Source organism: Platalea leucorodia (genome assembly GCF_965183815.1).
Source record: "Platalea leucorodia genome assembly, chromosome: 2".
Taxonomy (NCBI): domain Eukaryota; kingdom Metazoa; phylum Chordata; class Aves; order Pelecaniformes; family Threskiornithidae; genus Platalea; species Platalea leucorodia.
In genome coordinates, this window is record NC_138824.1 from 128,552,810 (window position 1) to 128,572,297 (window position 19,488).

The window sequence follows — 19,488 nt, forward strand, 5'->3', positions numbered from 1 at the left end:
ACGTGAGTAGGACTGATGCCTCAGAAATACCAATGAGTCTCTGCTAGTCTTCAGCACTGTTACAAAATTTCATCTTTATAGTTTATATTTAACTAGAAGACAAAATTATAAATAAGTGTGTACAAATTTCTGAGGTTCTGTCTTTCTTCTCTTGGATTTAAAGAGGCTTTGTTACCTTTGGCAAAAATGAATCTCTCATACCCTGCTTTTCCCTCTTCAGAGTACAGGTGATGAGTTATATCACAAATTCAGGTTCATTTGTGTGCTGTTGCTCTTCTACCTGTGAAGGAAAGGAATAAGAGCTTGTTTCTCTTACCCCCTTTTTATTTGAATTTTAATTTATTAGCTCACTTATATCAAATCTGGTAAAATACAAGTTAAATCTGTGCACAGTGCATTTCTAACAACAAGATGGCAATTTACCTTGGAGTTGTGCCAATTCCACTTGCTCCAGTAGAAGCAGTTGTGGTACCAAGCATGAGTGCGTACTTAAGGAGAGGGAAAGCAAAAGCAAGTAAACAGCACGGTGGGCCCTCTATTTGAAACTCCCTGTGAGAGCTGAGAGATTTGCAATTAATGTCCGTATGTTTGTTTATAATCAGTTTTGAAAGGAGCATTAAGACCCTGTAAGCTTCTGAATGCTAAGAGACAGGAAATTGGTTTTGGAAATCTGTGTCTGAGAATTCATCTACGTAGTTGTTTTTTTTTTTCTTCTCAGATCACTGCCTGTATAAGAATTCATGTGACAAAAAATTTCAAATATGCATTTGCTGATTTTTCTTTTTTTTTTCTTTTTGGAAGGCTATAGAAAATCACTTTCTTTAATGTAATGGCAGTGTTTGCTTGCAGGTACACTATACAATTTCTCAGTGTCAAAACACTGATTCCTCAACTTGTGATGACTCTTCATTGAGGAACTGCTGTCAGCTGTGATGCAAAATCCTTTAATGTATTTTGTGATAGGCTTTTTCTTTTCAGGTTATAGCAGTTAAAGCTTGGAATTGGTATCTTACTCAGAAGTTATCTTGTTTGAGAATATCCCTAGTGGTATAGTCTCAAGCATAGGCACTCACCTTGATCTTGTCTGTGTAGGTCCTTGTAAGTGCCCTAATATTGCACTGGCTGAACACTGAAGTGATCTGAAATCTTGTTTTCATCCCTATTCTGCCAATCCAAAGGTGCCTTATAAGGCTCACAACAGTCTTCTGTAGGCAGAAGGTAAAGTGCTGGTATGGGTGAATAATACAAAAAACGTGATGCTTTGGACTTCAGTAAACATCATCTTGTTGACTGCTGACAATTTCTGTAGTTTTTAAAGACGGTTTTTCATTCCAATTGTGTCTTCTACCAAGGATTTGCCATCTTTTCCAATTTCATCTCATTAGTACATTGCATATGCATATACAATTCTACAGTCAAAATCTTTAGTAGAAAGTATGAAATAGAAGTGAACCAGGATAGACCCTTGAAACACCCTCTAAGGCTGACAGTGAACCATGATTTTTTACTAAAAGTGATGTCCTCCACCAGTTATACAGTCATTTTCTGATGAATTTATCTGGACTACGTTTCTTTGGTTTGCTGATGAGCACACAAAACAGTTGAACATCCTCCTTTCCCCCAGTCAAAATAGACTGTTTCCCATCTTTCCCATTATCTTTTAGCTTCTCCAAAACTTAAGATTGGGCTCACTTTTTTTTTTTCTGTAGTAACTCATATTCCTGCTCGGTTCCCTCCATACTTCCAGTTTTCCTTGAGTGTGTTACGAAGTGTAATCCCTAACAAAATGAGCCGTGAGTTTCAGCAATCCTCCACCCTTCCCCAAGTCCTGAATGCCAGTCGCAGTGCTCGTTGCCATCATAGTTGTTTGTCTCTGCATTAGCTCAAGGTAAATGCTGTTCAGTTTTTGTACCATTAGTAAAATAAAAAACTTGTAAACCAGTTTTTCATCTTTAGCTCATCCTAATTCTATTTCTATGTATGTTTTATAATGTACATAATATATTAGTATGGTAGTACCTGTATGTAATTTATAAGTAAATATCCTTATATTGAGAGTGTGTGCTCAAAAAAAATTTTACTGATGGGGTGTGCAATCAAAAAAGTTTGGAGACCAATGATCTGGAGCTTCAGATTTCCTCCCTTCCCTTCCAAACGTAACTTCCAGTCCCTTGCCCCGTGTCCGGATCATTGTCTTGGATTTTTTGGATTTTTTTTTTTTTTTTTTTTTTTTTTCGGAATCCAGAGCATTATCCTTTTGTTATTTAAGGGTTAAATCAGACTCTGGATTTGTTTATAAATTTGAAAGGCAGCGTTTTGTGCTCTTCAAGAGACTTGCATGGATTTTAATAAAGTACCTTGATCTCTTGCTGATGGCTTTTGTCAAAAATCTGAACGTTTCTTCGTGCTTCAACTGAAATCTTTTGTCTGGCTTTCCATGACCCTGAAGTAAATCCTTTATAAGTACTGAATACTTTGTTGTGAAACGGAGAGAGATTTCTCTTGCATCTTTGACCTGCATCGCCGTGTTTTTGTGAATCTCTTTGGATGTGCATCAGGCAGACAATGAATGGATTAACTGGGGATGGCTGTGACTTTTACACGATGAAGTAGCTGAAAGGTAGTCCTTGGAGCACACAGAAGAGGATGCCGCTAACTCTGTAGTGCTGTTCTTCATCTTGTGCCCAAGGAGAATCGAGAGTGTTCTGGTTCGGGACTGCGGTGATAATAAGCGATTGCTTTTGTGCCCGCTTCCCGTTAAAAGCTCTGCTTTTCTCAGTGCAGCAAGTGATCGGTGCAGGTGCCAGCAGAGCGAGGTTATGTGGTTTGGGGTTTTGCTTTTGTTTTTATTCTCTGTTCGCCTCATTTAGTTGTAGCTCTAAGGCAAAACATCCCTTGGTCCCTGTGTGTTCAAATGGAACCAGAACAAATTGCTTCATTCCCTAAATTGTTGTGAATGAGGCAGAATTCATTGGGAAATATTTAGGAAAGTCAGAGTTTTTTGTTAAAAGGAAAGCTGATGTAAAAGTGGTAGAGGGGATCTTGGATTGTGTAAATAAAGAAAGACCATTGATCTGAGTGGGAAGAGAAATTTTTGACAGAAACTTGCTCTGTAAAGAAGTATATTTAATACAAGAATAGAGGAGTACTCAGAATACTATTTCTGTTAGATTTTTCAAAAATGTATACATTCCAAGAGACGAGGCAGAGCAGAGAAGAAAATTTATTGACATCGGACTCTAGAAATTACTGCAGTGATGGACCTGAAAGATTGAAACAGAACAGTACGGGAGCTTTCTGCCTTTGATTGAAAAAGAGTGGATAACTGATACTCAAACATCAGTAAATTAGCAATGTTAAGGTAGATTTGCAACTTTATTTCTTACTTCTGTACATATGTATCCGACACAATACGCAAACGCCCTTCTCAAAAGAAATGCAATATATTGTTTTTCTGCAAATGAGTTTACTGCCTTTTATGCTGTATCAGACAGTGTACGCTTGCACTAAGCTGTATTTTCATGATTAATATTAAAATATGTTGGCACTTACTGGCAGCAAAATTAATATATTAAAAAGAACTAATAATTGTGTGAATAATGTTCTTCTCTAATGGCAATAACTGACTGTTACAGTGAGGTCTTGCGAAGTTATATACATATGTAAACATAAGTTGCATGGATATGTATATGATGGGTCCCTAATTGGAAATAACTTGGTGACAAACCTAGGAAGAGACTCTGAGTTCAGACTTCCAAACTCTCATCCTCAGAGAAAACCTGAAAGGCTTGGGTATTGTTATTTTCTTTCTCAAGTCACAGTTGGAAACTGTAAAATCTTTCATCTGCCTGTGCTGCAAAATATCAAATGTACGGTGGCACTCTTCATTAGCTAATACTGCTAAAATAAAAATAAAACGCAGGTCAGGAAACTGATGCAGATAACTTTTCTACTCTTTTGAAGACTTTGGAAGGAAGCCAAAATTAGCCTCAGCACTGGTTTTGTTTAAAAATGTATTTGCAGGGCCTTAGAAGATGTTCTAATAATGCAACTGGATAAATGGGAGAGAGGGGGAGAGAAATTCCTGCCAAACCTGGGCATAGATACTGGACAAGGTATTCATCTTTCCTAACTTAAAGCATTTACAGGCCAGACATGGACACCCGAGGCAGGAGAGGTCTGTAACGGAGCTTCTTTCTCTCCGCTGCCAGGGAAGGGAGCCCCGCTGACCAGTGGCCCCTATGTTCATGTCTGGTTTTAAGTGTCTTAAGTCCAGTGGGAAGAGCCCTCTCTAGCTGTCATGTGCACCATAGGAATCCCAGTTTCATTCTGTGACTCTGGAAGACCTATTAAACTGGCACGTGTTAAAATTAAGCTCACATATGGTCTGGTGTATGTTAAACTTCTCTTTTGTATAGAACAGTCCAATCCAGGAGAGACCTTGAACTGTCCTACAAAAATAATAGGTTTTAGTTTTCATTAAGAAAGCTATTCATTAAAAAACCTTTTTATTTATAAAAACAAACTCTGTCACTTGATCTTAAAATAGTTTTTATGCTAGTCATTATTATTCTAGTGTGCTTTATTTTGATTTGTTAAAACCACCTATAGCAAACTGAGATCACAAATATCTCGGCTCAGATTCTGGACAGTGTTTTGAGCGTGAAGGTAGCTTTTGGTAACATTCCTCAGCTGTAAATTTTTGTCTTCAGCCTTGAAACTGCTAAAAAGTACAAAGGATCAAGAATGTTATGGGTTTGTTTTTTTTAGTGGTGATCACTTAAATTAACTCAAGCTGGATTAAGCTCTCTTCCAGCCCACTTTCAAATCAGCAAGTTCACTCTCTCCGGCGTCTCCCAAAGGGCGAGTGCGTGCCTTGCAGCGTACCTTGTAAGTGAGTGTGCCAGGAGCAATAGAAAAGAATGTGAGGATCAAGAATTTCTCATAGGAATCAACCTGCAATTTTATGCTCTTCTTTCAGCCTGCATGTGTTGGAGACTGGGAAAACAGGACAAGAGCATCATGAGATGTTGAGTGCCGAGTCAGACGTGAAATACTGTGTTAAAGTAAAAAACACTGCTGTGATTTTCACTTAAACAGGTCAGCAGATGGTCGGCATCAGTCATATGTGTAAGGCACTGGTACAAGTGTTTGCTATGACCCCAGTAAGAAAGGCACGCAGACTCTGTGAGGTATTGATTAAAATATCATTTATTGGAACTAACAAGAAGGAAAGGGAGAATGGATAATCTTACGTTCCTTCTCATGCTGGGAATCCCATGTTGTACAGCATCAGACGGACCTCCAGTCCGGGCACAGCACAGTGGGCAGAGAGGTTCCCCAGCATGACGGTCTTCAGCGTTCTTACAGGAGTTTCTTAGAAGGAAATTTTATTCATAATTTCTGCTGTTGAGCAAAAGAAAGTTTGCATGAGAGCATGCTGCTTCACTTCAAGTTAAAGACATGGTGGTGTAATTGCTGGTGTCAGAGCTGCCTCATGCAGAATCAACTTCTCCAAGGAAAGCTGCTGTTAGCAATCTTATTTATTAACCATCCCTCGGTGGTGGGAAGGAAGTTCTGTTTGAATTTTTCTTACTCGGTTGTCAATTTTATGTTTGTTGCAGCTTTAAAAATGTTATCTTTGTTTCTGCTTTGAAAAGTAGGCACAAAGTAGGGAAGGAGTATACAGTAAAAGATATCTGCATTTCAGAATATGCTGAAGGCTATTTTCAGATACAGTGCAGGGCTAGAAGAGATAGCCCTTTATTCTGTTTTGAAGCAGGATAAATTTAATCTCCATGACTAGCATATTTCAGTGCTACTTATCCTCAGTTTTTCTTAATACCCTAACCTAAAGTTTTTTTTTACCCCAAATTAAAGCTGTGAGTAATCTTTTGTGTGTATGTGTGAAATTGAAGAACAGTTTGTTACCGTTTTCATTACTGTCACATACTAAATATCCAAAATTTGCTGTTTCCTACCACCACCACCTTAAAACTGAACAAGTCTGTCTTTCCAGTTTTTCCCCAATGAAACATGTGTTAAGCTGTGTCATTTTGTTCCTTTGGAATCGTTAACCGTCAGTCCCCACCTTTAGGTATGGGATCTGAAGCTGCACGCGGGTTATCAGCAGAGATAGTTGTAGGGCAGAAGAAAGCAGGATAACGTACTATTGTCTCACGCTTTGCACGACATAGTTATTAATATACACAGCAGGCAGATTTTCTTTTTTTGCAGCGCAACACTGTTGGTTCCCAGTTTTGTCCTCTGTTATAAACCTGAGTTTTTACAGTGAGCTACCGAAACATTTCTCCCCTTCTGGCAACCCCCCTCTCCCCTTTTTTAAAAAAAACCCTCAAGTGCAGTATTTTCTGCCTGTCTCTACTGAATTTCATAATTACTCCAAGCATTTCTCCATTTGGAATTGCAGTCCTGTCTCCCAAAGCATTTGTAACCCCTTCTGCCCTCTAAACTGTGAACTAAATTCATGGAATTTAGTTATTTGCCAGTCACTAGAAAATATAGCTGTCATCAGGGCCTCACTTCATAGGGCTATCCCAGCTGATACCGAATTATTGATACCTTCTCATTGAGAATATTTTTCATTTGTGCATCCTCCTTACTGTCAACTCACCTTTAGCCTTTCTCCCTGGTTTGCTTATGAGGATGTTCTGCAGGACAGTCCAGCATCAGATGCATGGCATCTAATAGCTGTCACTTACAAGAGACTGCCAGGAAGGCAAAGCCAGGATCTTCACAGTGGTGCCTGGTGGGAGGATGAGAGGTGATGGGTATAAATTGAAATGAGGGGTTCCAACCCGATATAAGACCTTTTCACCGTGATGGTGGTCAAGCAAGTGCAGCAGGTTGCCCGGAGAGGTTGTGCAGTCTCCACCCTCGGAAGGTTTCAAGACACGACTGGGTAAAGTCATGAGCAGTCAGGTCTGATGGCCCTGGTTTGACCAGGAGGCTGGACTGGAGAACTGCTAAGGTCCCTCTATGTTTCTACTCTTTCTCAGATCCCTCAGAGCTTCTCTTTTTGCCCTTTGTGTTTGTCCTTCTGAGATTTTGACGATTCTTCATATCCCGGAGACTGCTTTCAACAATTCCGTGTTTTCTGTGGAGTAATCACCATCAGATCTTGCTGACAATATAGCAAAGATGTATAGCTCATTTTACCAGCTGTACAAAGCTTTAGGCTCCACCTGATTTCTTTCTAAGTCTCTATTACAACATGACATCCGTTTCCACATATGTCATTGTCCACCTGCAGTTTGCTGGTGACAGCGGTCCTTCTCAGCAGCGGCATAGCCGCAGTGACACTGTAATGGTCACCTCCTGGACGGTACTGTTGTACCTGAAAGTGAGCGCGAGGGCAGTGAGCAGGGCCATGCAGTTACAAAACGAACCTCCGTGCTGCCATATGACTTCATCAAGCCTGTGCTCGTGTCCTTCCCACGGCTCCCAGCTAGCTTCCCGTGCTGATGTAACATCTTGCTGCTCCTCTTCAAAGGAAGTTAATGAATCAAGTCCATGCTGCACCAGGGATGTCATGGCTTGAGACTAACTGGCACAACAGCACAGCTCACTTGGGGCAGTGTCTGTCTGTCAATGTGGTATAGGTTTAACTTTCAGAGGTGAAGTGACTGAAAAAGCTTTTATGTTGAAATTTTGCACGGGCCTCGGTAAATGGTCAACACACATCACCTCCCCCTACTTCTCCTACCACCTTGGACCATTTAACGTTATCACGCTTGCCCAAAGAACTGAAAACCAGCAGGCACTCCCTATCTGCTGGAGAACAGGCAGTTACCTGCCCCTGTGGTGAAGAAGCAATTTTTCTTTCCTCTGATCGTGCATTTATCCATCTGTTTCCTATCCACCGTGATGCTCAGGGACACGCAACTGGACGTTACCCCCTGCCACCGCCTCGCAGCGCAACGCTTCCAGGGGGAAGGGTGCCATTCCCGCCACGCTCAGCGCACTGGAGGGAGCGATGACTGGTTAAAAATAAATTTGGGAGCAGATGGCGAGGCAGGTTATTGTTCATCCTAGGGCGATGATGATGATGTGCCAGCTAACTGCTGGTTGTCTATCAGAATTAATCAGGAGCTGTTGTGGCACATGATCAGTGAAGCCGCTGCTCCCCCTGGGAAAAGGGAAGGAAGAGCAGAGAAGCAGCTCTGTAAAATGAGTTACCGGAGAAGCACTTGTTTTTGAAGATATGAGAAGTTTCTGATGGAGAAAAGACTATATAAAAAGAAAAGCAGGAATGTTTTTAGGGTTTTGGCTTTTTTTTTAATGTACTCACATTCTTTTATATATCTGCAGGTACGCCTAGCTCCTAAAAAGCAGCTGGGAAAACTTGGTCATTTTCTTCTTGGTTTTGTCTCGGTGGAATTGTAGATCATCAGAAATAAAAACATTTAAGATGTTTATAGGACCTTTACGAGCGCTATCGGTATGGATAGTGTGAAACATTATCCATGGATGCGCCTGGTTTGGATCTGTGGTCTGTGTCAGAGGAAAGGACTTGACACTTGCTGTGCTCAAAACACTTTACAAACATTAATTCTCTATACGCTCATAAAACAGACTAGGCAAAAGCTGAAAGGCAGTATCAGAGGTACAACTCCGGAGTTTTGATGCTTTAGCAATCCGAAGAGTAGTTTATCCGTGTTACCTTTGTTATTTTTTTCTGTTTGACTGAAGAGGTTAATGAAATGGTGTAAGAACTAGATGTTTTGTTTGATCAAATAAAGAAATAAAATAGGCAGTACATTTTTGGTTATTGTTTTGTAATGGAAGTCAACAATAAATTTCGATCACTTAGTCCACTTAGATAAACTGTCAGTCTATTTTGTTAGCCTAGTACATTTGTTAAACTACGTTCCTTATTTTGTGTCTTCAGCTTCTGTTGTCCAGCCTGTCTGTCATGGCATCTCCTGTCAGTGTTCATCCAGCCTGATGTCCAAAGATATATTTTGCTGGGGTGTAATTTATGGAAAACTTATGTTTTTGTTTTGGAAGACATTTCAGATGGTACATTAAATACTGATTTATCTAAGAATGTCAGGTCTGTACAGTCTGCCTTAAATAGCACATTCTCCACAAACATACATTGTAAAATACAAAAGGTGGGATGAAATGTGCTATTTCTTTGCGTTTTTTAACCGCTCTTCTTTTCTTTTGTACTTTCTTCTATACTTTTAAACGGTAGTGCTGTTTTAGGTTGTTAAAGAGGTATTTCCTATGCAAAATAATCTGAGGGCTCTGTCTGTATGTAACAGTGAATGGAAGACAAGGCAAGGCTGAATTAAGCTTCTTCAGCTCTAATTTTTCAGGTGATCTAATTTGAGATGCTAGCAGTAAGAAGAAATGAACTTAAAGCAGAAATAAGATAGAATCACATAAAGAGAGGTGGTCCCTCTGGACTCTCAAAATTTGCAGATGTCAAGGAGGCTTTTTATTGCTTTGTCTGGCATTACTATAAGCTTCATCAATACGTCTCTTTAACAGTTCCATGAGTGAGATGGCAAATCATTAGCAGGTCATCTGCAACAGCAGTAATCTTTAGGTCAGAAACACTGTTAAAATACTCCTGATGCTAACAAGTCCTTTTCTCCTGCTGGTGTTGCAAATGATGAGAATGGAAATAAATTACTGGCTTATTTCTTGTTATGCATAGGTCAGACTGAACTGGAAAACTAGTCTCGCTGGCTTTGTTTCTGATCAGTTCTCCGGTGTGCCACTGCAGGAAGGTCAGACTCTTAGTATTTTGCATCTCTAGTGCCTGAAATGTCCTGTCTTACTTATTTTTTTAATAAGTGAAATAATCTCGGGAACCAGTTTATTTCATTGTCCTTGCCCTTCCAAACTGCTTCTTTTGGCCTGCAAGTTGCGGGAGTGAGAGAACAGTTTAAAGAAAGTTATGTGCACATGGGATGGCTTGCTCTTTAAATCTTTTTAAGTGGTCGGATGCTGGTAAGACAGGGTTATATACAAACCCTGCAGTACGGAGATGCCTGGCTCCATCGGTGAGCATTTCTCAGTTTTACCATGAAACCTGTGATAAGAGACTGCAGTAGAGAAGGCAAAAATTGCCCTTAGCTGTAGAAGATATTTTTCCTCTAAAAAGAGCAGTAATTGAAAACAGCACCTCCTTTCCAAGCAGGTAGTCGAGGTGAGAGTGCTGGGAATTTGGTCTTTGAAGGGTTGTTAGCAGAAATCTTATTTTTTAACATGTGCCCACGGCACTTGCGACTGTCTCACTAGGCCATGCTGTCGTTTTAGTCCCTCTCACCGACGTAGGCCCATGTGGTTCCCTTTGCACCAGTCAAAAGAAAAGGGATAGATAAGGTTGTTCTCTGGGAAGGCAGAAAAATAAATCTCCCCTGTTGCTTCTTTCTCTGAGGCAGCGTGGGAGACAGCTACCCAGACCTCAGTCCCGGCTTCACAAGAGATCCTGTCCAGTATCATGGGCCAGGATTTGAGCAGCCTCAGCAGTTTCTCCTGCACATTTCACCTAGTGCCCTGTTATTCCCCCCCCAATTTATTTTTCCAACATTTTTGTAGGCCTAGTGTGCGTTACCTTCCCTTTCTGTTCCAGGTTACCTCCTGGCATCCGTGCAATTCTGCCACTTAAAAACTGCCAAGTTTTTTCTCTCCACGGCAATTCTGGCACCTTCCCGCAGTTTGGAGCTCAGCTCAGTCCCGGGAAGCCTCTCTTTCCATTTGCTCTCTCTTTTCTACTTTATGAGAAAATGGGGTCCCTCCTGCCAGCCACTGCCTCAGCTGCGAAGCGCTGCCCAAGCTTTCAGTGCCGCTCCCATCACTGATGGGTCCGTATGGACACGGAGGGAAGGAGGGCGGTCAGGCACTGAGTGCACCATCTTTGGAGGAAACTTTGCCATCGCACTTCTTTTGACTTCTCTTCGTTCCCTTCTGTCCGGCTCTGGCCACGGCGCTGAGCACCAGGTTGGGTACAGGGGGTTCTCCAGGAGGGATCTGGCTCGGCTGTCATCCTTTCCCAGCCGTGAGAGGTGGCCCTTCACGCACCCTTGGACCGGTTTGGGGTGTCTCATTTGGCATGCCCAGTTTTCCCAAGGAGGGGGGGAAAGGTATTTCCTTTGAGAGTAAAGACGAAAGAAGAACTTATGCATGAAGGAGTTTTTAAAAGGCATAGCGTTAAGGAGAACAGGGGATGGCATGACTGTCCAGAAGAATATCTAAAGGTACAAAAAAAGAATACATGAATATTCTGCTTTTCTTGATGGCAGGTAACAAGTGAGGCTTCATGTGATAAAACGTGAGAAATATAAAAAGAATCAATAGATTTATAAAAATACTGTGTAAGGCAGCAGTTAAAAAGTGGGACTTCCAGGCAAAGGGTATGTGCACAAGTCTCAGAAAGGGATCTGCTACCTTTTTTATAGCCGAGAATACAAGGTAGTTGAGTAGAAGATGCTAGCTTGCATCATCCTTCATAGTCCCAGCAAAAAGTGAATCGCAAAAAGTCAATTGGAGGGCAATACACGTTCTTATCACATACAATCGTATATTTTTTTTCAGTGCTGGGGCACCTTTCAAAAACTGCAGGCTCGGAGCATGATCTCTTACGCTTGTAAATAGCTGGCGAGTGTTGCCCATGAGCTGTTCCAGACCTTCAGGAAGGAGGGTAACATGACATCTGTTCTGATGATGGACCGTCTTTGTTCTTAAGTAACCAGCATCTGAAAAACCTACTTTGTTCGTTGTGAAGGGCCTCCAAAGCCTCTCAGAAAACAAAAAGGGAAAAGCAGACTGAAGAGCAGCTTGTCCTCTTCGTGTAGGCCCATTGTGTGATGCCATTGAGAATAAGGCTGGAAACAACGCGCTGGCTCGGAGCTCGCGGCCTTGCTTCCTCTTCCTTGCCATTGCCAGCTGCTGCCATCCCACGGCCCGCCGCTGCTTGGAGCACTGGTATGGTAACGCATGCTTCTGACATTGGCCCTGTTAGCCTTTCAGATACCGCCTCGGGACGATGGTTTAAGGATGTCATTCTTGCTCTTTGTTCTTAAATAGATTTCTTGTGCGTACAGGAGCGGATGTGCATGAAATGCAAAGTCTCAGCATCCACGGCGTGTTCCTTTGGGTACCCTTCTTTTTAACTGGAGTTTATTATAATGAGGAGAAAATGACATTTTTAAATTTTTTTATTAATCTGTATTGTTCTCTGTTGGCGGCCCTAGTAGCTTTGCGGAGGAAGCCTATGCAGTAGGGAATTTTTCTTGCCACACATTAAGAGAATTTGAAAGTAAAGGGTTTCGGTTTTTTCTGAGCCACCTTCTCTTGAATTTGAAACTCTTTTTGACTACAAGTAGCATAGTAAGTGTGCCAGAGTTGTAAATCTCTCTTCTCAGGGAATCTGTTATATGTTAGTAAAGGGATTCGGTAGTCACAGCAAACATGGAAGGATAGATGTCTTCCAGAAAATCAGAAGTGCTAGCATGGTTTAACAAATGGATCTCAGGCATGGGAAGTATTTCGTGTTTGCCGTTGCCTGAAACGGGGATCTGGAGCGAGTCTCTGAATGTTTTTCTACTTCTGTTTCCCTGTCCCTAAATGCTTGAGATTTTCGGGGAAGAAAAATGCTGTCCTTATGTATTCAAAGGTGTTGCCAAGGGTGTCTTACCTCAGCAATTCCTACTTTTATTGTTAACAGCAGGGTTCATTTTGTGCCGAGAGGGTCCAGAACAAGTGCTGGACACTATTCTTGGCCATCTGTAATAACATTCCAGCACCACCATTTTTCCAAATTATGCCTAGGATAATGTAGCTGCCTGAGTAAATCCGCTCTGCAGCTTAACAGAGAGACCTTCTGTTTCCAGGACTGCCAGTCCTCAATTTTTATACATTTACACACTGCTCTCAGGGAGAATAAATAATACATGAACATATGCACTGGCTAAGTGAAATTTCCGTCTGATTATAGTGAGACATTGGTTAATGGCAATTATAAAATATATTTCTTTCACCTTTTGCTAATCATGCTGCGTGTTTGAGAGTACGCCTTTACCTCTTTTTTGTTGTTGTTGTAAGTTGCCATCTTGTTTTTATTTTTTGAACAAATTGTTTTGATAATTTTTCATATGTTGGCGAGTTGCAGTTTTGAACCTTCTTGAACACATTTCTGGCAGAATTACCTCATCTGAATCAGAAATAGTGCTACTGCATAAGTGCCCGTAAATGCTGTGTCTGCTACATCTATATTACAATAATAGAAGCTTTGAAAAGAAAACTGATTGACATTAATCCCAAATGAAATGTTTACTCTCTGTTTAATACCTGGTGGGCAATTCAACACTCTGAATCTATATTAAACAAGAAAAATGTTTAAGAAGCATTATTAAGGCTCAAAATCAGGTACTCAAAAGTCAGAGCTATATCTTGGTGTGCACGTATTATGAAATGGTGTTGAATTGTATGATCAAATACTGGTTTTTGCACTTACTGAATTCATAGAATAAACCTTTTTTGAAGGCTGATTTGGAGGGTAGAAGTATATAAGACTCCTTCCCAAACCTGTTATATATGTGAATGCTGCTGCTGAGCTGTGTTTTATCCTCCTGCCTCCACCGTACAGCCCCATATCATGTTGAACAGGCCAGTGAAAACAAGCTGTTTGCAGGTGAATGATCCTTGCTTGTTCTTTAATTCACAGAAAACTGTCTTAAAACCTTATGGTCTGATACTGAGAAGCATCGATCTCATAGCTGTTGACTCGGTAGGATTGGTACTAGAATATGTACCTACCTGGGAGAAACTGGGTCTGGATTTGGGGCACATAAAGTTAAAAGGAATTTTTTTTCCTTCATTTTAGGTTCTCGATCTCAGTTGTAAGCTGTCGATAACAGAACTTTCTTAGGAATTCAGGTACCATAGAAAAATTCATAAAGAGATTAAAATCTCTCTTCAGATAACAGTATTAGTTACGTTATTTGTTCCTAGCCCCATTTCTAGCTGAACTGCTGTGCTTGACATTTTGTAAACGCGCACTCCACACGCTTCCTCACTCATCTGAGGCAGAATTGTGATATAAAAGATGTTTTAGCAAATTTCGGTCTAGGATCTGATAATAGGATGCGTCAGGCAGCCTTTAGCATTGGTTGTTGCTGTCCTTCCTGCCCATAATCCTAATTGTGTGCACCTGGTAGTACCTCTTCAGGAAAGGCAGAGGGGGAGAGAGGAGATGCTGTACTTTCTTAGCCTGTGACGAAGAGAGGGGTCAGTTCTGGGGGCAGGGTGCTGTATTTAGCAGTCCGAGTTCACGTCTGCGCAGGCCTCATCTGGTGAGCATCACGATTTTGGTTGCAGCGCCGTTCGCAGGGGTGCTGCGTACTCGCCTTCGAACTACAGCCGCTGCATTGACCGTCTCCTCTGGGCAGCGTTGTCCTGTGTACTTTTCAGTTCTCTGCTTTCAGATAGCCCCTGCGTGTTCTGGATTTGCTCTGTCACCGTCTCTGCCCAATGTTACACATCTCAGTTGCAATATACCTTATCTTCTCTACGGTCAGAAATTTTAAAGCGAGCCTTTTCAGACTGTTGCAATGAAGCCTGATGCGTTTTGGGTTTCAATGGCAAAGCTGGGTGTTTTAGTCCAGAAGTGGGGTTAGCAAATCTTCCCCAAATGCTGACATTTCCTACACGTGGTCCAGTGTTTGTTCTTGTACTGTAAGAAGCTCTGACAACAGCGTCTGCTCTGGACTATCCCAAACAGGACTAATAAAAAAATATACACTTTCTCTGTCACGTTTCAAGGTACAGTACTGCAGCCTTGGGCTGTGGAGCGTCCTCAAGAGCTTGAGATCCAGTGGACCATGAAACCTGTCTCAGAAAGATGAGATGTGGCATTACATTTTATGTAACACACTGTGCTCTGTAATTGGCTCTTTTAATGCATGTGTAGAAACACTGAATTACTTGCAAGAGAGAATGGTATTGCCGTGGTTGTTCAGGAGGCAGATTTTATTGGTGGGTTTCTCTATTTTTTGCCTAAAACAACTGGGTTTTTGGAAGTCAAATGTGTATACAAATGTACTTGGGACTATAGGTCTCCAGTATGGGGAGAGAAGAGAGATGGGGCCAGGGAAAGCTACCTGATAAAATCGACAGGAGACTCATCTTTCCTTGGGGCAGGAGCAGTTTCCCACTCAGGCACACTGGGTTGCTTTCTCGTTGAGATGATAAGGACAGTTTAATGAGGGCTGAGAGGTGTGCTGAAGTCTGGGAATCACTAAACATCAACCACTCCTACAGTCTAATCTGCATTATCATTAATCCAGTTAACAATCAACTTTTAACAATTAGCTCTGTTACTAGCTCAGTCCATTAAGGTCATTAAAACTCTCTTTGCTTCAATTTAACCCCTCGGGTTGCTACTTCTAGTAGATGAGTATCCTTATATCCTAATGTGGAGTATGTTATGGTAACTAATGATCCAGGTCTGTTGTAGCCGCTCGGCCTACTATTTGTCTCTTTAATGATTCAGGAGAGAAATGCCTTTAGGTGCTGTTGTAAACAGTCCTCTAAATCTTGAAAATCAATGAGAAATGAAAGGAAGTTAATTATAATTTTTACTGACAGGGCTGCCTATTACTTAGGTTGCTAAGTATTTCCATTACATGAGCATGGATCGTTTGTGGAGGGCGGGCGTAGGAATTGCTCTGTGTTTTTTGTTCTGTTCAAAACTTTTTCAAACACTTACTTTATGCTGAGTTTTTCCCATTCCACGCATCCAACTAAGTTTAAATTGCTTAGGAAAAGGTATGGCTGTTTTGAAGAATGGGCTGATGAGAAAATGGAAGAGGAGATGGGAGAAATGCGTATTTCTTTGCCTGTGTTATATTGTTCTGAATGGCAGGTTGTGCTGTGAAACGATCATCCATCTCTCTGGCTTGAAACAGGAAATTAATCTGATGACCGGGGCTCAAATTAAGAAGCAGAATTAGCTGATCAAAGAGCATGGAGCACAGAGGCACGGGAGTGGGGAGAGGCCGAGATTGGAAAAAGCAGCCCAGGAAAAGAAGGATGGATGGGCAAGTCTCAGAAGTGAGAGAAGCCCCGGATGAGAATCATAGAATCACAGAATCTTCAAGGTTGGAAAAAACCCTTAAGATCGTCGAGTCCAACCGTTAACCTATCACTGCCAAGTCCATCTATACCATGTCTTCGAGCACCGCATCTATCTGTTCTTTAAATACCTCCAGGGATGGGGACTCAACCACTTCCCTGGGCAGCCTGTTCCAATGCTTGACCACCCTCTCGGTGAAGAAGTTTTTCCTAATAGCCAACCTAAACCTGCCCTGGCGCAGCTTGCGGCCGTTTCCTCTCGTCCTATCACTCGTTACTAGGGAGAAGAGACCGACCCCCACCTCGCTACAACCTCCTTTCAGGTAGTTGTAGAGAGCAATAAGGTCTCCCCTCAGCCTCCTCTTCTCCAGGCTGAGCAACCCCAGCTCCTTCAGCCGCTCCTCATAAGCCTTGTGCTCTAGACCCTTCAGCAACTTCGTTGCCCTTCTCTGGCCACGCTCCAGCACCTCCATGTCCTTCTTGTAGTGAGGGGCCCAAAACTGAACACAGGACTTGAGGAGTGGCCTCACCAGTGCCGAGTACAGGGGCACCATCACCTCCCTGGTCCTGCTGGCCACACTATTCCTGATACAAGCCAGGATGCCATTGGCCCTCTTGGCCACCTGGGCACACTGCTGGCTTATGTTCAGGCGGCTGTCAGCCAACACCCCCAGGTCCTTTTCCGCCAGGCAGCTCTCCAGCCACTCCTCCCCCAGCCTGTAGCGTTGCATGGGGTTGTTGTGACCCAAGTGCAGGACCCAGCACTGAGCCTTGTTGAACCTCACACAGTTGGCCCCAGCCCATCGATCCAGCCTGTCCAGGTCCCTCTGTAGGGCCTTCCTACCCTCCAGCAGATCGACACTTCCACCCAACTTGGTGTTGTCTGCAAACTGACTGAGGGTGCACTCGATCCCCTCATCCAGATCATCAATGAAGATATTGAACAGGACCGGCTCCAACACTGAGCCCTGGGGAACACCACTCGTGATGGGCCGCCAACTGGATTTGACTCCATTCACCACCACTCTCTGGGCTCGGCCGTCCAGCCAGTTTTCTATCCAGCGCAGAGTGCACTTATCCAAGCCATGAGCAGCCAGCTTCTCCAGGAGGATGCTGTGGGAGACTGTGTCAAAGGCCTTACTACAGTCCAAGTAGAGAAAGCAGGACTAGATAGATCAGGACTTGCTGGCAAGGAGAACAGGACCATCAGAGTGGGGAGAAGCCAGGAACTGGGGTGGGAGCAGATGGGAAGAGCTGGGGAGGAAACCTCAGGCGTGGGGCTAGCAGGTAGGATAGCAGGTTCCCACAAAGCACATCTCATCCGAGAAGACAGAGCAGGGCACAGGGTGTTTCCTTCTCATCCTCCCTTTGCTGCCAGGAGGCGAGCTGGCAGGGCATCCTGCTCCCCCCGCCGCCGGTCCGCGCAGCGCTAGCAGCTTGTCATCTTCTCTGCTATTTCATTCAGTCCAATGGCGGAGGCCTGTGCGGACCCAAGGGCTCCAGGTCTGCAGATGAACCGTGTGGCTGTCGGTGCAACATCGCATGGCGGGAGGCGTTTGTCCGGCTTCCTGTTCGTAGGAACCTAGGAAACTCCTGTCCTTTCCTCAAGCTCTTAATACTCTCTTTTTAACATCAAATTAAGCACTCGGGGTTAGAGAGTGCTGAAATTAAAGTTGCTTATACATCCTCTAACTTTTTGTCTGCCACAATTTTTTTTCCCCACAAAACGTATGCTTTGCTCAATAAGAGACATGAGCTGTGCGCTTATAATGCACTTTTTGTGTGGCTTGCTGCAGAAGAAGGAAAAACGTGCAGTGTGAGGGTCAGGGAATGACTCGAAGGAAATGGCTGTAGTAGCCGCAGGAACATGATCTGATCCTCCAGGCCCGCCGAGTTTGCGTGTGGTGTCGGACTAGTCATTTTGAGCTAAACTTTTATTATTAGTTAGGCTATCATGAGCTGCTGTACCTAACTTGTTTGAGATGCCTGATTCTAGAGCCTGGAAGAAGATTGGTAAAAATACTGCATGCTCTTTGCTGAAACAGGAGTTTCAGAAACGCATTTCTTAGGCATTTGATTCAAGTACTGCTCAAATCAGCAGATACTTCTGAAATTGTGCCATCTGTGCCTTAGCTCACTCTCCGTGTAGTGGTAATAATGCTACTTCTAAAAGAAGGTTGTGGGAGATTTTGAAAATATATTAGCTTAATGTTTTGTGATGCAGTCAAGAATAAAGAATTGGATGAGGATGAAGACTGGAGGAATAAAACAGAGCTGGAAGTATAGTATAAAGTACAGTGTCATGCACCTAGCATCTAATGCAGATGTCTCCTATAAACATGGAGCTCATCAGCTGGAAACTACAAAGGAGGAAGAAAGGTCTGGGAGCATTGCTAGATCTTGTGATAATTGAGGCAGCGCTTTCATGATCTGTACTGTGATCTTAAAAGGTCTCAGTGGCTCTCAGAGAAGCACTAATGCTGTTGGGCTTTTGGGAAGACTCATCTGGGCACTTGTATGTACTTCCAGCTTTACAGCAGAAAGATGAGAGCAAACTGGAGAAAATGCCCAATGAGGCTGATAGCATGGTCGGAGCAATGAGTGGCCAGTTTTAAAAGGCAAAGAAAAACGCGTGGCTTATTGAGCCTGCCAAAATGAAGGTGGAGGGATGAGTAAGACAGCAGTTTGTAAATATACCTGAAGGATTAACAACAAGATGAAAGCTAGCTGAGCTGAGGTGCAGTTTTTGGTTTTACAGTAAGTAGGTTTGAAATGAATGGAAATAAGTTTAGGTTGAAAATTAAATAGTTTGTCAGTGTCAGAGTAGCGAGAGCCTGGGGCAGTATCCCAAAGGCCAGAGTGGAAGGAAGACACCTTGTTGGGCTGGAGGTGAGGCTTGAGCTCTTTGAGAAGGGTACGAGCAGGACCTGGGCTCGGGCTCAGGAGGCTGTAGCAGTTAAATGTGTTAATTAGAGCAGATGCAGCATGCACACGGACATCAGCTGCGCGTGGGCAGTTGACCTTTTCCTTCTCTCAACTGAAATCAAGTCATTAGGAATTATCTCTAAATATTCTGGCCCTGTACTTCAGAGCTTGAGCTGTTTTAATCTTAGTATGCCTTGGGGAGCCAGATTACCAGTGTATCTGCCCTGGAGAGTCTGGGAGGGGATGAGGAGATCCGTTTCAGATGGCTGGTTTTTAGCGTGCAGCCAGAGAGGCCTGTTGAGCGCCTGAGCATGTGTGGAAAGGAGGGGAGGTATGCGCTCTCCATTAGCATTTCCAAGATGCGGAAAGCCTCATGTCTGTTCGCAGGATAGCTACTTGTCCTGGTTTACGCAGCATATTTGAATGGAAAACTATCAGTTGTGTAAGGGCTGA

At 42.9% G+C, this 19,488-nt stretch overlaps 1 protein-coding gene across 4 annotated transcripts in view; it reads left to right on the top strand.

Moving 5' to 3' along the window:
* The window catches only part of GTF2E1 (general transcription factor IIE subunit 1), a 55,267-nt gene that overhangs the window by 22,950 nt on the left and 12,829 nt on the right, over positions 1-19,488 (top strand). Inside the window, exon 1 of one of the 4 annotated variants that reach the window (XM_082338036.1) lies at positions 16,981-17,397. The exons of the other annotated variants lie outside the window; for them this stretch is intronic. Within the exon in view, the coding sequence (XP_082194162.1) occupies positions 17,196-17,397 (202 nt within the window). The 5' untranslated portion in view covers positions 16,981-17,195. Of the gene's footprint in view, positions 1-16,980; positions 17,398-19,488 lie in introns of those variants that run through there. 4 annotated transcript variants of the gene reach the window in all.